This window comes from Embiotoca jacksoni, unplaced genomic scaffold (assembly GCF_022577435.1).
Source record: "Embiotoca jacksoni isolate LCO1_2020_lvr unplaced genomic scaffold, fEmbJac1.0.p SCAF_11, whole genome shotgun sequence".
Lineage (NCBI taxonomy): Eukaryota > Metazoa > Chordata > Actinopteri > Embiotocidae > Embiotoca > Embiotoca jacksoni.
In genome coordinates, this window is record NW_027185241.1 from 14989895 (window position 1) to 15009251 (window position 19357).

At 43.5% G+C, this 19357-nt stretch overlaps 2 protein-coding genes across 3 annotated transcripts; both read right to left on the bottom strand.

Moving 5' to 3' along the window:
* Positions 1-861: 861 nt before the first annotated feature.
* On the bottom strand, positions 862-5044 carry LOC138194529 (protein FAM83D-like). The gene is made up of 6 exons (XM_069143333.1): positions 4750-5044; positions 4441-4578; positions 4200-4318; positions 3770-3937; positions 2727-2851; positions 862-2581 (listed from the first exon to the last, which is right to left on the bottom strand). Exons 1-6 carry the CDS (start codon positions 5042-5044, stop codon positions 1150-1152), a joined length of 2277 nt encoding a protein of 758 aa, XP_068999434.1. The 3' UTR covers positions 862-1149.
* A 1377-nt stretch (positions 5045-6421) lies between these two features.
* On the bottom strand, positions 6422-17525 carry tbc1d31 (TBC1 domain family, member 31). Of its 2 annotated transcripts, none has more exons than XM_069143327.1 (23): positions 17149-17525; positions 16054-16194; positions 15679-15794; positions 15252-15430; positions 14891-15042; positions 14548-14707; positions 13379-13579; positions 13074-13247; positions 12825-12904; positions 12586-12732; positions 12294-12427; positions 11423-11556; positions 11152-11331; positions 10834-11066; positions 10631-10703; positions 10419-10498; positions 10177-10312; positions 9557-9649; positions 8732-8860; positions 8350-8544; positions 8125-8194; positions 7691-7786; positions 6422-7254 (listed from the first exon to the last, which is right to left on the bottom strand). In XM_069143327.1, exons 1-23 carry the CDS (start codon positions 17217-17219, stop codon positions 7109-7111), a joined length of 3120 nt encoding a protein of 1039 aa, XP_068999428.1. In that variant the 5' UTR covers positions 17220-17525; the 3' UTR covers positions 6422-7108. The 2 variants fall into 2 exon arrangements, with proteins under 2 accessions (XP_068999428.1, XP_068999427.1); XM_069143326.1 differs by having other exon boundaries at positions 7691-7876.
* Positions 17526-19357: the final 1832 nt, after the last annotated feature.

Below are 19357 nucleotides of genomic sequence, written 5' to 3' on the forward strand. Positions count from 1 at the left end.
TTCTAAGTGAAATTTCTGTCGAACCTTATTTTAATCTGACATTTTGCTTCGCTCAACCCAGAGACGTGTTTTGGAATTTTTATGAACTTATTTTAAACCACACCTCAAAAACTGCATATTAAACATGTTTTATCCAAACCATTTCCAAACCTGGAAAAGTTATTGTGATGTAATATCTTTCCCATGAATTTCATAGCCATAGTTTCCTATGGCTATGAAACTAAATATATTTGTTTAACATTTTTATTTATTTTAATAGTTGTCGATTGTATTTTTTTTTAATATAGTAGATCAATCCATAGGACTATTTGCTTATATTTCCTAACATTTTTTCTGGCTGTAGATAAATCAGGACTCACTTTTTAACAGTATTTTGACAATTTGTTTTTGATGTGGTTTAATATCTGTTGAAATATCATTGAAGTCACATTGATCTTTATAATTTCAACATTTCATTATTAACCGAGGGTACAAAAGTGAAGAATTAACATCAAAGTTTGTTGATTTAAACTGATGTTAACAGCAGTAGTTCGATTAAACGCACTATGAATAATTGGTTGCTTTCTGGGACATATTTTACAGAAGCAGATGTCACTTACCTGCCTGATTACACTCCCTGATTACATCATCACTCCTGGAGTCACTTCACATGAACCTGAGCAGGATTTTAATTAGCTGCTAACTAAAAACAGCTGTGCAGAAAAAGCCCCTTGAATATTCTACAAAAATATATTTAAAAAATATCTTATGGAAACATTTTATAGCCCTTCTCGGTTTACTAACATTAAACTGACAAAAAGCCCCGCCGACTGTATTTCTTTTTTTTTTTATTTTTTTTATTTTTATTTTTTTTACAAAATACAGTCAACATTTTGTTTGGAAGAAAAATATGGCTTTTTTTTTTTTTTTTTTTTACCCCAAATGATTGTAGTTCTGCAGCAATAACACACCTGCTAATAAACAAATAACAAACTTGCTCCAGTCTAATATCATTTCACAAGTATTTTTTTTTCTGCCATAAAATATTCTGTATATTTGACACACTCAGATGAAGGTCCTGTGTTTGTATAATTACAGCTCCTGTGTGTCTGTGATGGGGATAATGTCTCCAACAAAGGCTGGTATTTCTCCACAGTTTGTATATTTCTCTCAGGTTCTGTTTGGATTAAATCCGGCTGCGTGCTTCTCAGTCATGCTTTTGCTTCTTCCCAGTGACGGATTCAAGCTGATCTGAAATGGCCTCCAGCCCAGCTGCCCCCCCACCGTCTGTCCCATCCCGTGGGCGGCGCTGAAGGAGCTGTGATGAGCCACAGCTCTGGGTCTTGCAGCATGAGGAGTCCAATTAAGCCTTGGAGGGGGATTTATCTGCTGGGAGGGGGGGCACTCTAGATGCATCTTGGCTTTTGTGCCTGGCAGAAACACTTTGGAGTCTGTCTGGAGCTGAGGCCTGAGTCGAGTTCCCAGTCCTGCAGTTGCTGGCTTTGAACCTGGGAGCTCTGCGTTGGGGTGTACCTGAAATGGGGGCTGGCGGTGGCTCTGGGGTTGATCTCGCCTCCTGGTTTCTAGAAAGGAGACTTTGGTTTGTAGCCCTGACATCTGTCCTCTTGAATGGGTAAACAGGAACTGAAAGCTGGTGTTGGCTTGTATTTTCTGTGGTGAAGAGGAAGACCGGAGTTTAGGATTATCAGGTGGAAGCTCCACCTTTGGTTTAAAGTTTAGTGAGTTGAGCAAATGTCCTCTTTGTGCGTTTAGGCCTGCAGTAATGCCTGAAGGCTTTGTCAAAATGTTTCTCCTCCTTTGCTGAGAGAAATGTCCCTCAGTACCTCCATGTGGGTGCTCAGGATTCAAATTCTTCTTCAAAGTTGGTTGATAATGTCCCGTCCAGTTCTGTCCATGTGTCGGGGAGGCAGTGCGTGGAGGGTTTGACTCCTCAACTCTCACCTCCTTCTCAGCTGCGGTGGTGATGGTCAGACTGGCAAACTGAGACTGAACAGATGAGAAGGAGGTGTGACCACGAGGGTGTGAGTTACTGTGGATCTGGTCTTGATTCTCACTCAGAGGTTCCACGCGTGTTGTTGCGTCATGCTCGGTGCAGGCAGCTCCCACTGTGTGTTCAGCCGGTTCCACAGATCCACGTTGCACTCTGCAATCCGGTCCCGGGTAACCAAAAGGCTTCGGGCACAGTTGTGAAGGTTTTCTCTGCGTCTGTGAACCGTCGTCTGCTCTGTGCACAGACTGGTTATCCCCTTTGCTGCTCTTCAGTTCTGTTCTCCGTGGATCGAGTAAAACCGCCACTGTTGCTTTTATCCGAGCGCTTTCAGCATTTTCATTGCAAGCCCAGGGGCACACCGTGCTGGTCTGGTTTGACTTCTGCTTGCTGATACGAGTGTCATCATTCGGAGCTGCGCGTGTTGAGGAGTAAAGATGAAGACTGTCTGGCACCGTGATGAAAGTGACAAAGCCTGCGACTGGTTTGGAGCTGGAGTAGAGTCGGTGGAACTCTTGATGGAAAGGTACAACTGAGCTGCCTTTAAGTAGAACTGCAAGACTCCGATGGACCTGCCAGGACAGCCAGGAGAAACTGAGAGGACGACACACGAGGTGATTAAAAACACAGTCGATGTACACTCGGAATATCCTGAGAATGCTTTTTGAGTACATATACTGTATATGTGTGTGTGTGTGTGTGTGTGTGTGTGTGTGTGTGTGTGTGTGTGTGTGTGTACCTGTATGAACCAGTCAGTACCTCAGTCCAGTCAGTGATGATAAAACTCTCAGCAATCTGACCTGTCAGCTTCCTGCCTGTCTTGGCACAGTAGGTCTGTCCATCGACACTTCGCACGGACAGTTTCTGTACACGCAAACACGAGACAACAATTATTCAATATGCAAAAATTTGTCCATTTTTCATTTGAGGAAGCAGAACAAATGTATATTTCCCTTTGCTTTCGGCAGAGTGGCCATGCGAACCAGCTGTGAAGTTGTGATGGTTGTGTTATAGTTTGGTTTGTTGAATTAGTGGATGAATAAAATGTCTTCATCTCCCAGTTTAGTTTTGTTGCACAAAACAAACCGTATATATTCTTGGGGGAAAAAAACCCTAGCTGGTGACTTTAACAGCAAACTGAAGCTATCTGAAGACATCCCTGCAGGTGACTGGATGGATGCTGCTCTGAAACTTCCAGTTCAGCCTTATGCTAACTTGAATGGGGGAAAACAATAATCCAATCATGCAGCTCCTCTGGACTGTTCAAGTGTTATCAAGCACATTCAGTCTTTCGATCCCAATAATTTACGCAGTTTCAAGCAAATCTCTGCAAACTTTACGGGAGCTTGAAATTGTGCAAAATGTAAATTTGTTTCATATTCAAATTTTTTTTTTTTGGAGTTTAATTTTATTGACTGTGTTCATCACACATTAAAGGTCGAGCTGAGTTCTAATCACTTGTTTTGGGTGAATGAGTCGGTATCAGCCGGCCTGTGCGTCAACAGAAAGGTCAAAGGCTGGCTCATACAAGAGAGATCGCAGCATGACCGTCGTCTATAGATGTTCGTGTTGTTTGTTTGGTCGTTTGATTTATGGCTGCAGAGTTACAAGAGAAATAAGACGAATTAATGGCCACATAGTCGTAGCCGACGTCAAATCCACTCCAACAGCTTTTAGTTGAAGCAGTTTTGGATGATTGTACTATTGCCAGCTTAAGCAGATATAAGGAACCTACAGGGGGAACGGCATGGTGAATGGAAACACGGAGATGAACAGACTCACAGGGAAGTTTTTGCCGTTGAGTTTGAGGTCCTGCCACATGCTAACAAACAGGTTCAGGTTGAGACGATCCAGCAGCAGATGGACGGACACGTTTCTCTTCCTGCTCGCCTCCAATAGGTCACACAGCAACTCCACGTCACTGAAGCTGTCCATCACTATGGCCAGGGCCTAAACACACGCACACGCACACGCACGCACACACACACACACACACACACACACACACACACAAACACAAGGATCACTGTACCTGAGACCTGCACAGACACATAACACTCACTGTGGATCTGACATTTCATCACGAGATCCAATAATAATTTTCTCTCGTCACGTACAGGCATGCATGACATAATCAATCTTCCACACACACACACACACACACACACACACACACACACACACACACACACACACACACCTCCCTGCATACCTGTTTAGCCTTCCGGATGAATTGTCTAACCCGGTCTTTCATGCCGGCTGCCCTGCTGTCAGACTGGAACACAAACTCAACGCTGGACGCACCCAGGACAGGATCACACGATTTCACATCTGGAAGGGCAGAAACATCATCAGAGATCGCAGCAATTGAAAAGCTGAACTCTGTACAAACATCTTTTAACACCTCAAATACCAAGAGATTTCACCGCAGTGATTTGCTGTTCTTGGAGTACCTTTCCAGCTGCTCTGATCCAACCCTGCCAGAGTACGATCACTGTCCGCAGACTCTGCAGGGCAACATGTGGGAGAGAAGCAGCCAACAGATACGCTCTCAAACTCTGTGTCATCATCATCTGCTGCAACAGGATCATCTGTGTAAAGCACAAAACTGTATAAAGCCATGATGAATAAAAAGCTACCACAATTTTACCCAGTGAATCTGACTCATTCAAATCTTTTTTTCAAGCACAAAAAGCAGGAGAAAATGAAAAAAAATGAAAAAAAACATCTGCATATTAATGTTATAAACAAACATTTACAACCTGTGTTGCCATCCCTGCCGTTCTCCAGGATGTAATTCTTCTCCAGCTCGGACAGAAAGTCTACTTCTCCCTCTTCTCTCAACACCTCGTGGTATCCCTCCAAACCCCGGCTCAGCAGACAGTCCGCCGCAAGTCGAGCGCTCTCGTTGTGGCTCAGGTCCAACGTGGGTCCGCTGGATGTGAGGTCCGAGTAGGAGGAGGGAGGGACGCCGAGGTCCTGAACCCGGCGCCTCACCTTCCCCACAGGCTTGGACCTCCTGTACGACAGCACAGACACACTGTCGCACGCGTCCATTGATGACTGGTACGTTGTTGTTCAGGTTAACGTGACAAAAGGGAGCCTTCAAGTTCAACCACTAACAGCCTGAAGTTACAGCCTTTCTCAGAGGAGATGTCATTGATTGAAACAGACAAGAGGTGAAGAGGAAGGGAGCTCCGCCCCCCCCGCTCAGGGCGGGGTGGGTTCTTAACGTGATGTGACAGGTGAGCAAGGAGAGTAAATGTCATGCTGTTAGTTTCAGGCAGCGACCTTGCAGGATGTAAAGATGAAGAAATACACAGGAAAGTGTGTCTCAGTGTAAATGTCAGGAATAAATGCCCCGTAAGTAATTGTAAGAAGGTGACGTGACAGCATGTGTAAAATTAATGAATTCTAAAAAAAAAGTCTTCTCCAGTCGAGAGATTTGATCATTTTTGGAACCAAGTCATGAAATATCATGGAGCATGTTTACGTTTTAGTTGCCATTAATCAGTAGTATTTTTTATAGTTACTTAACTTGTCTCCTGAGTGGTTTAAGTCAAGATGTGCTTTTTACCTGTAGCTGCTAAAGAAGGCAAACATGCCAGGTAACTGTGTCAAGGGCTCTGGCTTTAAAACAATGACTTCAGAGATTGGTTGAAAAGACGACAAAAAAAAGAAAGATGTAAAGTTTGTATAAATACTGTTGATCTTATTAAAGTGTGGGAGAAGGAGGCCTGCATGCTGCGGCCCAGCGGAGGAGGATCTTTAGGTGGGGCAGCCTGAGGAAATTCATTCATTTTATTCCCGTTTAAATAGAAACCTTTTGTTGTTTATTGAATGTTGACTGAAAACGTCTGTGAACGAAGTAGCTGGATTTTTTTTTTCTTCTGATGATCGTTCATACTTTTGACTCAGTGAAAGTCAGAGAATTTGGCATTTGACCTGGAGTGGGAACCCTGAGACACGGTTCTACGTATCCAGCAGGACACGGTTTGGGTTTTTGTGTGTTAATCACCCAGGTCAGAGATGACAGAACAGATCACGATGGACTTATTGTTGCGGTTTCCCTCCCAGGGCCTGAGACAAAGTGAGCAGGTGATAAAAGCTGGGTGGAGGGAGAGAAATGGATGAGTGACAGGAATGGAGATGCTCTGTCGTTTCAGCTCCTGTCAAACAACACCTGAGAGCAGAGACGGATGGTTATGGACACACCCAGACAGAGCGCCGAGGAGCAGAGACACACACTGTTCTACAGTCGAATCAAACCCATTTCTGTCTTCATACAACCACGCAGCGGTCCCATCAAAACACAGTTCCTCTAATTTAGATCCTAATCCGATCTACGTGCATTTTGTGTGTAGAAAATGGCACCTGCCGCCAGACATTTTAATCTACACAGGAACGTCAAAATGAACCAGAAAGATCAATCAGGACTTTTAAAATCATTTTATCCAAACAGGTTTTAAATACAACAAATTAAAAAAAAAAAAAAATCATTTAAATAAAATTTCTAATTCAGCGAACGTTTAAAAAAAAAGTTACAACCGTGAATGATGGTAATATAACCATAAATTCAGAGGTGTTATAGTTTGTCTTTGTGGTTGCCATGGCGACCAGAAATTATACTGCACTAATTTACTTTGTTAAGTTGGTGGACTAAGGTGTGTGTGTGTGTGTGTGTGTGTGTGTGTGTGTGAGAGTGTGTGTGTGTGTGTGTGTATGTGTGTGAGAGTGTGTGTGTGCGTGCGTGTGTGTGTGTGTGAGAGTTTGTTAGTCACAGACTAATGTTCACTGGCATTAGACAGACCTCGAAGTGAAGTGTGTTCAAATGAATGAAGCTACTTATTGCTTGCAGGAATATGATGAGACACGACTGCATGTGTTTCAGGTCGACTCGGATCCTCCAGTCACCATGTGCACATCACATGACGCAACAACACAAGAGGACCGGGGGTTGACACGTGTTTGACTCTGGTCCTGTTAATAATAAAGGAATAAAGGATGGAGTTTAAGCACTTGGAGAGTATTAACCAGCAGCTCGCCCCTCAGTCTGAGTCACGGTTTCTGCTCTGTTGTAGTGAGTCTGTTGACTCTAAGAAGACAGAGAGGAGCATGTGGTCACTGGGACAGTGTGTGGACAGACTGTGAGGAGACAGTGCTGCCCTCTTTGGCTCTGGCTGCCAGCCGCTGCCTCAGTTCTCTGATTTCCTTCAGCAGTTCCCGCTCGCTGCTGTCCAGCTGCGCCCGGCCTCGGTCCAGAGAGACTGACATGGAACGAAGAGAGAAAACAGGATTATTGATGAAAACAAAATGAAACCGACTTTCAGTGATGATGGGTATTCAGTTTGTGGTCTCTGCAGCGGGTCATTGTCTTGCTGTGGTGGCACTCAAATGTGTCACAGACCACAGCGCTGGCTTCTGTTTTTATAGTCCTACTTTTTATTTGTGAAGAACTTTGTGGTTTTGCTCTGTAAAAGCTGTGATACTAAAACCCCTTTATTTACTAATTCACTCACACAACAAAGCCTTGTGCTTCTTTCATTTGTTTTATTAGACATAAATATTACCTTTTTGAACAGAACACACACGTTGGTGGAGTTTAAAAAAGAAAAGAAAAGCAGTGGTAAAGAAATAGGAGGAAATAACTGGAACCTCTTCATTTGTTTTAGGCTGTAAAACATGGTAACTAAAGGGACTTACAGTTGGTGGAGGCGCTCTCTGGAGGTGAAGTGCTGTTCAGACACACCGTGTTGCTTCCTGCCGGCCTCGGTGTTGTGGCAGAGTTGGCTGCTGTTCCTGCAACATCAACAGCAGTGATGATAAAAGGTCTGTGAGGAAGTCCTCCAATCGAACACGGTGACCTGCTCCTCGTCTGTCTCTGCACATCTGACACCAAACAAACACTATTATTAATACATGTCTGGATAACAGACTGCATGTCTATGTGTGTTTGTGTACTGTATGTGTGTGTGTGTGTGTGTATGTGTGTGTGTGTGTACTGTGTGTGTGTGTACTGTGTGTGTGTGTGTGTGTGTGTGTGTACTGTGTGTGTGTGTGTGTACTGTGTGTGTGTGTGTGTGTGTGTGTGTGTGTGTGTGTGTGTGTGTACTGTATGTGCGTGCATGGAGTCGTACCTGCGTCCGCTGAGCACCAGGGCTGTTGCTGCTCCTGTAACTGAGCTCTGCTTCTCATCACTTCATCCCACTGCAAATGAACAACGCGCAATTATTCCTGAGCTGTTTGGTTGAACTGAATCCCGCTAAAAGCCCACGAATTACATCACTGCAAATTGTGTCATGTAATGGACGAGCCAATACATCACGTAAACGTGTTGACAAACAAACTCCAGTCGTTCGCACCTTCTTTCCTGCCACATCTCTCACAGTGTCAGCCAGTCTCTCCTCCTCTGCCAGGGTTTTCCTGTGAAGCTCCGCCAGCCTCCCCCTCCTCCTCCCCTGTGAAGCGTCGACCTGCTGCAGGCGCTCCGCCACCTCTCCCTGCCAGTCTGAATCCGAGCCCAGCTGGCACGCCTCTGCCAGGGCCTCTTCCAGGGCCTATGTGTGTGTGTGTGTGTGTGTGTGTGTGTGTGTGTGTGTGTGTGTGCGCGCGGTGGAGAAAAGATCACATGTAGCTCTGCCAACATCATAGTTTGTGCGACTGTGTTGCTTCAGTAGTCTCCTGTGAAGCCAGACGGACACACACGATCACGTGTTGACAATTATACTGGGATGTGTCACCAACCTGCATGTTGGTCTTTGCGCTGTGTGGCGGCTCCGTGAAGCTCTCCTCCACTTTTTCTGCATCCCTCATCCTCATCTCCACCTCCTCCTCAACATCCCAGCCCACACGCTTCTGCTCCTTCAACAAGTGCTGACACAGCAGTCACCATAAAATACAACAACACAAAAACACAGGTCTGATTACGTGGCGGAATGCTGGAAACACAAATTAGATGAACATCAGCGAAAGCACGTGTCACGTATGAACAGAAAAAGGTGATTCTTATCTGCAGAGGTTGACATCCATGTCTGTCCAGACAATCAATATATGTAGTGAAGACTTTGAAGGAATTCGGCCATAAAAACTAAAGATGATACTCCAAAAATGTATGGTTTTGCAAAGAAGCTATATATTCTAAATTGCGGATGCTTCACACACATCTTCAACCCGACAGCACAGAAGATATTTACAACCAGCCCAGTTTCAAGGTGGACACTCAGGATAAGTGTCACTAAATCAGGATCTCAATGTGAGATATGGTCACAATCTCCCCTTCTGCTCCTGAGCTGTGGTGTTGAATAATGTTCGGGAAAGTGTTTTTACAGAACATTTAGGTTGATCTTTGACCTTTTGCATATAAAATGCCATGATTTCACCATTTGATCCGATTACACACGTGTGATGTTTTGTTGACCACCAAAATCGAATCAGTTCATCCTTGAGTCCAAGTGAACGCTGGAGTTTGCAGAAATTCCCTCAAGGTGTTCCCGAGGTGTCGCGTTCAAGACGCAGAGGCGTAAAAAGAGATGGAAGCATGACAGCGATGGGAGAGGTGGGTAGAGTCACCTGTTCAAGTCGTTTCCTCTGAGCCTCCATCTCCATCTGTCTGATTTCCACATCCTGGACTGCTGAGGCCGTCTCTTGATCACGCAGATCCATCTGCGGCACGATTTAAAGGCTTATAAACTTCAGAAAGAAAGTTGCTGATGGTTTTTACAAATATTAACAAGCACATAACTCTTTGTGGTCAGTCTGATGATACATCGACTCATTCTGGGATTACAGCCCAGAATGTAATAAACTGAAGTCAGCATAAATGTGTCCCATAGACACATACATATAAAAAATGATTAGGGACAAGCAAAGTGTTGCTTCCAGCTAAATTCATCCAAGTGAGCCCTTTTCAGTTGAAGCGTTCAAATATTTACTTATATTTGACTTGTAACAGATAATATCTCAGAGGTTAGTTTAAGCTCTTTTATAAACAAGTACAGACACTTGACATCAGGATTTTGATGCTCTCTGGGGTCCCAACCAGCATTTTAATTACTTAAAATCTTCTCAAAAGTGTGTATAATTATACAACATTAAACATCTGATGGGATAAATCACTGAATCCTAACAAAGCGGGGGAAAAAAGAACCACAAATCATATATCATGTATGACCAGATAGCGCCGGGTTCACCTTTCTGCTGATCTCCTGGTCCAGTCTGTGGATCTGTGACGCTCGCAGGTCCTGCTGGTGTTTGAGAAAGCGTCTTCTGGTTGCGTCGAGCAGCTGTAACTCCTTCACCTTCAGCTCTCTCTTCATGGCTGCCAACCTGAACAGGACGGAGCGGTGTCAGCAACCAACTCCACTAAAATCACCATCATTCTTTTTAGCTGTAATAAAACTGTCAAGGTGAAAGTGTGTTGTTTGTTGTTTACTTTGTCCTCTGCTGTGTTAGTTTGTCCTCTTCTTGTGCCAGGATGTTTCTGCGCTGTTCTTCTGCTTGCTGCAGCAACTCCTGTGTTCAAATCAATTAACAGTCAAATTTATTTCCATTTCAGGGCTTGTTTTTCATAAACTGATGAACTCTCTACAGTCGGGGCGTTGCCGTACGAATAAATCTATGCTTTAAAAGATTTCTGAAATATACCTGTTGTGTATAATAAGCATCCTCTTCAGCCTGGCGACGCACAAAATCTACACGAAGCGCTGACACTTCCTGTCTGAAGAAACACGCACACACAGATTTACATGTGGTACCTCTTTTCTCACTACTTTTCTTCTTAATATCTAATTCTATCAACTTAAACATGAACGAGTGCCTCTGTTATTGAGGTTCATCTATAATCTCACCTCTCCCGGAGATACTCCATCTCCTGCAGTCGTATCTTCTCCCTCTCTTGGCTTTGGTATTCCACTATGAATTCTGGGTAATGGTTGAACACTGGGTACTGGCCTTTGGTCAGTGGCGTAAAGTCAGCGAGCATCGTCCTGGGATGGACGTCAGCTGGTGTGCTGCCCACGAGTCGGTAGGCCTCCTTTATCATGGCTCCAACATCCAGGTTGTTCCGATGGTGAAAAAAATACTGAAGAGGAGGAGGAGAGTCGGAGACGTTGATTGTGGGACTGGGTTTATTTTCAGACGAGATGAGAGGAGACGGAAGGAGCTACCTCGAAGTCCTGCTTCTGGGCGCAGAGCAGCAGAGGCTCACGGCAGCAGATGATGTAAGCCACACAGGCCACCAGCAGGAACGATGGGTGATTGGAGAAAACGTTGTCGAACAGTCGGAGCCACTCATCGCGAGTCAGGACCTCTGAGAACAGGGTCTCCAGCAAGGGCCACACATAGACCTGGGACAGACGGAGGGTGTATGAATGAGGACAGAGACGTGGATGTGAAACTGAGAGGACAGCTCCTCCAGGAATCTGCAGCTGCTGTTACCTGTGAAGTGATGCCACAGTCCACCAGGTGCTGCAGCAGCTCCTTGTCGTGATGACCCAGAATGTTCTCCACCATGCTCAGGATGTTCAGAGGAGGGTTGGGGAAATACTCGAACCAGTGCTGGCACCAGTTCACTGTACAAACAAACATCCGAGTCAGCAGAGATTCAACTAACTGATAACACATCAACTCAGCATTCAGATACCTCATAAACAGAGTTTAACAGCCATTATTCAAAAACTTGGAACAGTTTTAGAGTTAAAATCGTTTGAAATCCTTCGCTTTCCGTATCATGGAGCGGCCAGCTCGAGTTGCGGAGCGGTTGCTATATGCATCTTCATGGAGCTGCACGTACTGCAGGAAGGCAAATTGTTGAGTCACATCTAAGACACTGTTAGACGGGAATTTTCTTTCTTGGAAAAAAAAACAACTTATAAAGATATGACTTTGATAATCCGGGATGAGCAGTGCTGTCAAGATCATGAAATCTATGTCGACGATTAATTATCATACAAATAATTGCGTTTAACAATTTTATTTTATTTTTCTGTTTATTTTATCCCTAATCATAGTTTAATCATACATTGAAATATGACATTTCTGTTGAGTTTCTTCCAACTGGTTTTATACAGATGAATGGAAGAGATTCTGACGATTATCGCCTGATCACAAATATTTGTGTCAAATGATTATGTAATAATTGTGACAGGTGTAGGGATGAGTTTTTAGAGGTTTAATCAATTACTGGAAAGGGACTTTAAAACTAACTAGACTCAACGCAGCAGCTAAATCTGTCTAGCTGTTAAACTTTCAAATGTGTGAGGTTGAAATATATTTGAAAGCTGTGATAAGAAGCACTGTGTAGAAGTACCTATGACGGTGGCGACCACCTCAAAGCAGAGCATCGGATTGTTCTGGAAGAGCTTGACGAAAGGAAAGGCGACCAGAGGGAGGTACTCCACCTCTCCAAAGATGGCTGCCCAGTGAGCTAAAGCAGACAAAACCCTGCGGAGAACATGAAAGGAGCCAATAAATGATTTGTTGAAAATGATGCAAGTCTGCGATGAAAAAGTATTTAACGAAAGTTAGTTGCACTTGCGTGCGCGTGTATGTGTGTGTGTGTGTGTGTGTGTGTGTGTGTGTGTGTGTGTGTGTGTGTTTACCTCTGCAGTCCTCTCTGCAGTTTGTGACTCTTGATGGGGTATTTATCATGCAGCGTGAGGAAGGCTGAATGAAGGCTTTTGTCAGTCAGACTGCTGTACGCTGCGTGGTTCTCTGGGAGACACAGCAAAGACCGCCACACAAACATCCTGCAACAAGAATGAAGGAATTATCGTTCACACCCTGATGGCATACAGTTTTCAGTTGTTAAGATACCCTGCATGAAACTTCTGATTTGTACCTGTATTTAGCAGGATACTCTCCGAAAGCCTTGAGCAGGGCCACCAGTCTCTTCTTATTCAGCCCAGCGGGAAGTTCATTCTGTTCCAAGAAAGACACAAAAAACAAAAACATCTACATCCAGTCCCATTCAGAGAAGGGCTTGGTGTGTCTGTGTGAAAACAAAATCTAATAAATAATCCACAAAAAACTACAAGCAAACACCCTGGTGGAGAAAATAGTTTGATGACTTCATGTGTGTTGTTTCTACCTCTTTATCGTCAGCTGTCAACCCAGCAGGGGGTCGAAGTATCTTCACCTGTGTCCGCCTGCCGTAGCTCTTGGCCGGTCTCTGAACGACCTCTGACCTGACTTTGACCTTTATGTTAGAAAAGTCCTGATGAGCTTCACCACCAGAGACCACTGCCACCTGGGATGGGGGAGGCTGTGCAGAAGGCGAGAGAGAGAGAAACACACAAAAACAAAATGTGAATACACACAGAAAAATCCCTTATTATCAACAAATCAGAAAGCTCTTGCCGCCCCGTGCGTCATGTTATCACAACAGACGGTCACCTTGTTTAATTCCTGTGTGAGACTCTGCACACTGTAGATGTTAATGCTGCCATTATCCATGATAGCCACAACGTGTCGGCCGTTGGGGCCGACCGCCACCGTAGTAATGGTGTCGCCGTGGGAACCCATTTGGAAGAGAAGCTTGCACGTGTGAATGTTGATGAAACGCATCACGCCGTCCTGGCTCAGTACACCCAGTGTCTACGGAGACCAAAAACAAAAGCCGTAAACACACAGCACAGCCTCGGCTTTGAACGACCTGCCAACCAAATACCTTAAAAACACTGGAAAACTGGATCTGTTTTAAAGGCAAAGTGTTGATAAAGGTTATTTTTCTTCACTGCACTTTGTATGACGTTAATTGATAAATACATCTAATGATGGAATTATTTTTGAAAACATCCTCACTTTAATGCCTTATAATGTTTTCTCTGTACTGTAGATGTGTACGGAAACAGACATAAATGGCAGCAAACTCAACACAAGCTGAAATTGGAAAAAACAAAATACAAGATTAGAGCAGGACAGTGACTCCCAAACTGTGGAGGCTCCACCTGGTGGCACCTTAGAGCCTCGCTGAAAAGATTAACGATTGCAGTCCAACTGACCCAAGTCAAAAAAAATAATTGTGATTTTATTACAGACAACAGCTGTTACATTCATACTTCACATTAAAATGAATAATGGTCGTTGTTAGCTACGTAGGGTGGCGTCACATCACATCTGATATTTGACGGAGTTACATTGGGACTCCAAAGTCATTGATTCTAACAAGCAGAATGATTCGAAGTTTAAAATGGCTGCAAGGTCCAAAAAACAGGAAAGTGACAACATTGGACCAGGTCAGACAAACTTTTTAATGCTAAAGAGGAGTCGGCAGTCGAGCCACCGAAAGGTGCTATTTCTGGCAAAATATGTAAATGTTTTCTTTGAAACAGTAACTTTACGGTGTTGGTCTTTAGCCTTTTTGAGGTTTATAGATTATTTAAATCAGTGAATCCTATTTTATGTGAAAGTTTGTTGGTGTCTGCAGTGAGAAGTGGTTCTTGGAAATTTCAGTTTGGTTCATATGGCACATGGTCTGAAAAGTTAAGGAAACTCTGGAATAAGAAAACAAACGAGCCAATAAAAAACGGAGGAACTAGACATCATTGTGTTTGTGTCTGTACCTGACTGGCTCCTCCGTCAAAGCTGTCAGGCAGGAACTCCAGCTGTCTGACGGTTCGAACCTGCGTGGGCATCTGAATCACCCTCATCAGCTGTTTGCTGTCCAGACACCACAGATGCAGCAGGTTGGAGCGTCCACCCGCTGCGAGGCTCTTTCCATCTCTGTCGACACAGCGCACGCATGTACGTGTTGGTTAAAGACTTCTGATCCCTTTTTACTTCGTCTTGTAATGTGCTTGTAAAGTGTTGTGATTTTAGCATGCTGTAAAATGTAATCCTGAGTAATAATAGTGAGGAGCAACATGATCGCTGGGGTGGTTAGTAGCGGTGATGTGAGAGACCCACCGAGTGACAGCGAAGGCCTTGTAGGAGATTCTGGGTCCACTGTCAGGAACAGGGAGCTGGTATTTGCAGAAAAGTGTGTCGCTCTCCCACGCAAAGATGGAGTCATCACTGAAACAGCTGAGGATGGTGCTACTGAGAGGGAGGAAAAACACCTGCAGCACAAACAACAGCGTGCCATTACAAAGATAGCAACACGAAGAGGGAGCAGATTTAGTGCATAAATCCTCAAATGACAAAACAACACAAACAAACTCTCTGAATCCCGACTGATTCCATTCATGAAGTGATCAGACTATGATTTGCGTTTCTTTTCGTGTTGATGAGGCTGGCAGTTGCTTTGGCAGTGTGTCTGCATGTTTACCCTCTGTATGCCAACCGACTGCCTGATGTTGAGCTTCCTCTTCCTCTGGAACGTGTCCAGGTCCCAGAGCTGAGCCGTGTCTGAGGACGTGGTGATGGCGTAGCGGCCGGAGCTGTGCACAGAGATGGATGAAACTGCTCCCTCGTGGCCGCGCATCCAACTGACCAGCTGCTTTGTGTCTGCGTAATGAGACATACGGCAAAGGAAGGGAGTTTTATTTTATGTGGACAGAAACTGATTACACACACGTCACTGGTTTTGCATTAAATTGACCAGCTGCTTTGTGTGTGACAGAAAGGTTGCGCTGACTGTTTGTTGTCCAATGAAGGACAGTCTGACATGAAATTAAAGCATAAGTGAGAATAAAATTAGAACAAACGACAAATTAAGAACAAAGCGATGCTTTGAGTGGATATATCCATCCGACCTTTGTCAAAGCATTTGATGGTGTAGTCGGACAACGCCACAAGGAACTCTGTGGTCCTGCGGAGGCTGAACGCCAGAGCAGTGCAGGCCTGTCCTGTCTTCCGCACCAGACGAAATCTACCCGAAGAAAGAAGCGAAGAAAAACACAACATCAGATAAACGTGAGAACATGCAGAGTGTCAGAGTGTCTGTGTGGTTAGGGCTGGACACTTTGAGGTCATCCTCTGTTCCAAATTGAAGCTGTACCATTTATGGTTGAAACACTGACATCACATTGAAGAGGAATCAGGAACAAGACAGAAGTGTGCGTATTATTATTTTTTTTTTCATGCTTTCCTGCTCTAAATACCGTAGATCCAATTCAGCAGTCAGTCACCTGTTTCTACTGATGTCAAAGATATAGATGTTGCCATGGTAATCTCCAGCCAGGAAGGAGTCTCCCGTGTTGTCAAAAGCCACGTGGAGGAACCGCACTGTCTTGGCCTGCTGAACCGTGCGGATCACCGTCACCAACACACTGAGGAAGAAAAACAACGTTCATTTCTGAGGATGAAAGATGAAAAGCAACACATTGGTGTGAAACTTTGCTGCTCTCTAGTGGTGACAATGAACCCAGGGAAAAGTAGTGTATAAGTAAATACTGTCTTTCCACAACAGATTGCCATGTTTTAAAGGATCTGCATTGCTGCTGTACAGAAGGTTCACCTGTAAAACAACCGTCTGACTCCTTACCTGCGCAACTATGGAATACGAATGAGTGAAAAGGTCAAACAAATGCTAAAGTGCCTTTGTAAGATGTTCCATCATCAAAGATCAGTGCTCATACTGGCACACATTCTCACTTAGAGATATAAAATGGATTTTCCTAATTAAATTCCTTAATTTAATGTCTTGATGATGGTGGTGGAAAGAGTCTCATTCATAGTTGTTCAGTTGGTTTGAGAGCCACAAAATGTGGTGTCCAAAGTACACAATTAAAATCACTTTCCTATTCATCAAGCCATTCAGCAATCCCTTGTGTCCCATATGAAAGAGACCTCATTCACGTTTTCACATTTGTCCTGTAAGATTCAACGGACAAACTAGAATATTGGGATTTTATGTTGAATAAAGTTTTGATGTGTACTTTCATGGTGTTATATACCTGCATAAGAGAGAGACACAATCTTTGACTATTACACCACCAGATGTCACTACCTGTTGGGATAACAAAGCAGCTTTACAACTGAGTTCATGTAGATCAGGGTCCTTCAAACCCCTGGCGTGGGGATGTGGGGGGGCCAGATACAAGCCTGTTTACAATGTCAACAAATATGATTATGAAACTGCTATAAACACATGATGTCAGCTTGGAGTTGTTTTGATCATACAAACAGCAAAACACAAGATGAATAGAGTAAACAGTATGGACCTGCCGTCGATGTAATACATGAACATTAACAGTATATAGTGAGTACATAATCAAACCTACCTTTTCCCCGGTGCTGGTTTTCGATGCCAGACTTTACCCTCCTCTTTGTTTCCGATGTCCGTCACCTCCATTTTACGGAAGTCTAAACAACCTCACGGCATGAATGTATAAAAAAATAATCCCCGGATTAACTTAATGTCACCGCTGCTGTTGATGTCCCTCCTCGCTAACAGGTTAGCCGGCTAATCTCCTGACAGGCGGCGCGAAATTTAAAAGGGCAACAACATCCACTGTGTTTAACTTCACGTCACAACGAGGGGGCCGTAAAGAGCACACAACATGTCCGGTAATCATTAGTCCAGCGGTGCCCTCGATGTTTAACAGATCTTATGCTGAATACTTTCCTCAATTTGCATTTTGGGAAGATGTTTTGTTTGTTTTGAAGACGGTTATTTTGTCGCCCCAAGGTGACGTAACAAGGAAGCCGGTGTGCATTGTGGGAGTTGAAGTTCAAACCTCAAGGAGTCTTGTATTTTTGGATTTCCAGGTATTCCCCAAGTACTGTAGACGAGCTAGGAGTTATTTGGCAAATTATATCCACACTGCCACGAATAACGCTTTGGATATCATTCACATGTAAACTGCTGCTTCCATCCGCTTCCAAACTTTATTTAGTTTCTCAGGGTTATTTTCTCAGATTGACAAAACTCCTCTGTGATGACTCAAGGCATCAAAAACCTTCTTTGTTAGACTTTCCCCTGTCAAATCACAGGTGCTCCTTTTCAAGAGAAGTCTCATTAAATTGAAAAATGTCTATCTTGTTCACATGGTTTTTAAAGCAGAATTATTTCTTAATTGTTTATGACCACTTTGACTGAGTGGAACAAGCTGTAAGAACATTATCCGCGCTTTTGCCTTTGCAAAATTGTTATGCTGAAGAAAAGGTTCAACTTCAGCCTTAATTTGGAGCTATGTTTCTGGTCACCTGTTGAATCCAAATCCAATAGTCACTCTTTCTTTGATTGCTCTGTTTGGACTTCCACCGACTCCTGAGTGAAACATCTGGTCCTGAGGGACTTCTTAACCAGTTGCTGACTCTCTCTTAATGTTCAACTATGTTCACTCATCAGTCATTAACCTTCGTTCTCTGCTGTTTGGTGCTGGGCTTGTCCTGCATTGTCCATTTATAAGAGCTTTTTTGACTAAAGGACGCAAGGACAGATACAGGAGATCATTCCTGCCGACCGCAATAAGTCTGTACAATAACTCACCTCTGGCAAAATCCATCACAGTACAATAACACTGTTGACTGTGTTTCTTGGTTGTTTGTATATAATATATATAGATATATACTGTACTGTATATACTGTGCATTTTATATTTTATATTGTTACTGCTATTTTACTGCTATTTTATTGCTTTTCTATTATTCTATTATTTATTATCTTATTGCTTCCTGTATGCTGCTGTAGCGAAAAAAATTTCCCCTCGGGGATTAATAAAGTAACTACCTAACCTAACCCTAACCTAAAATTGCCTGCTACATGTGGAAAAGGATGGGTGAGAGTGGTGAGGCTGAACTACAACAGAAGGCTGGAAAACCTAAACTATGAGCTGAAAGTTTCTAAAAAGCTACATAGATATCAAAGGAACTGGAGAGTTAATGATCATATTATGGTGGCGCATCACTTGTTCTTTCCTGTTTTGCATCATTACTGTGTATCAGAGTGTTTATTGAATAAAACATGGATCACTTCTCTACTTAAATTGGGCCCCAAAACCTGAAACCAAAAAATGTCCCCTCTGTCCGAGTTATGAAATAAAGGGAGAGCATGAGGTTTAATAAAAAGAGATAATGTACATCAGCATTGTTTTGTCTGTTGTATGTTTATTATTTTTAACATTAATTCCCTCCTTGCCATCCACACCCTGTCACTTGCCCATTTTCTTCTTTGGGTTCATCACAACTCCTCACAGGTGCCAGTTGTAGGACAAGTAAACAGCTGCGTCTGGCACGCCTCTTTCTCTTGGTGGCTGCCTGTGGATGCTGAAGCAAAGCTTTTCTTTTTTGTAAATATTACAGGAAGTACTATAATAACCCAAAGCAAAACAAAACATGGTGGTGACAGTGATAATAATACATCCGGTTTTAGCATTTTCCCTTCAAATTAAGATGAGTTAATATAAACCAGCCCCCCAATAAAATACAAATACATTAAATGCATGAAACCCACAACTTGCCAAATAAATACAAAAAAGTATGCAAGCC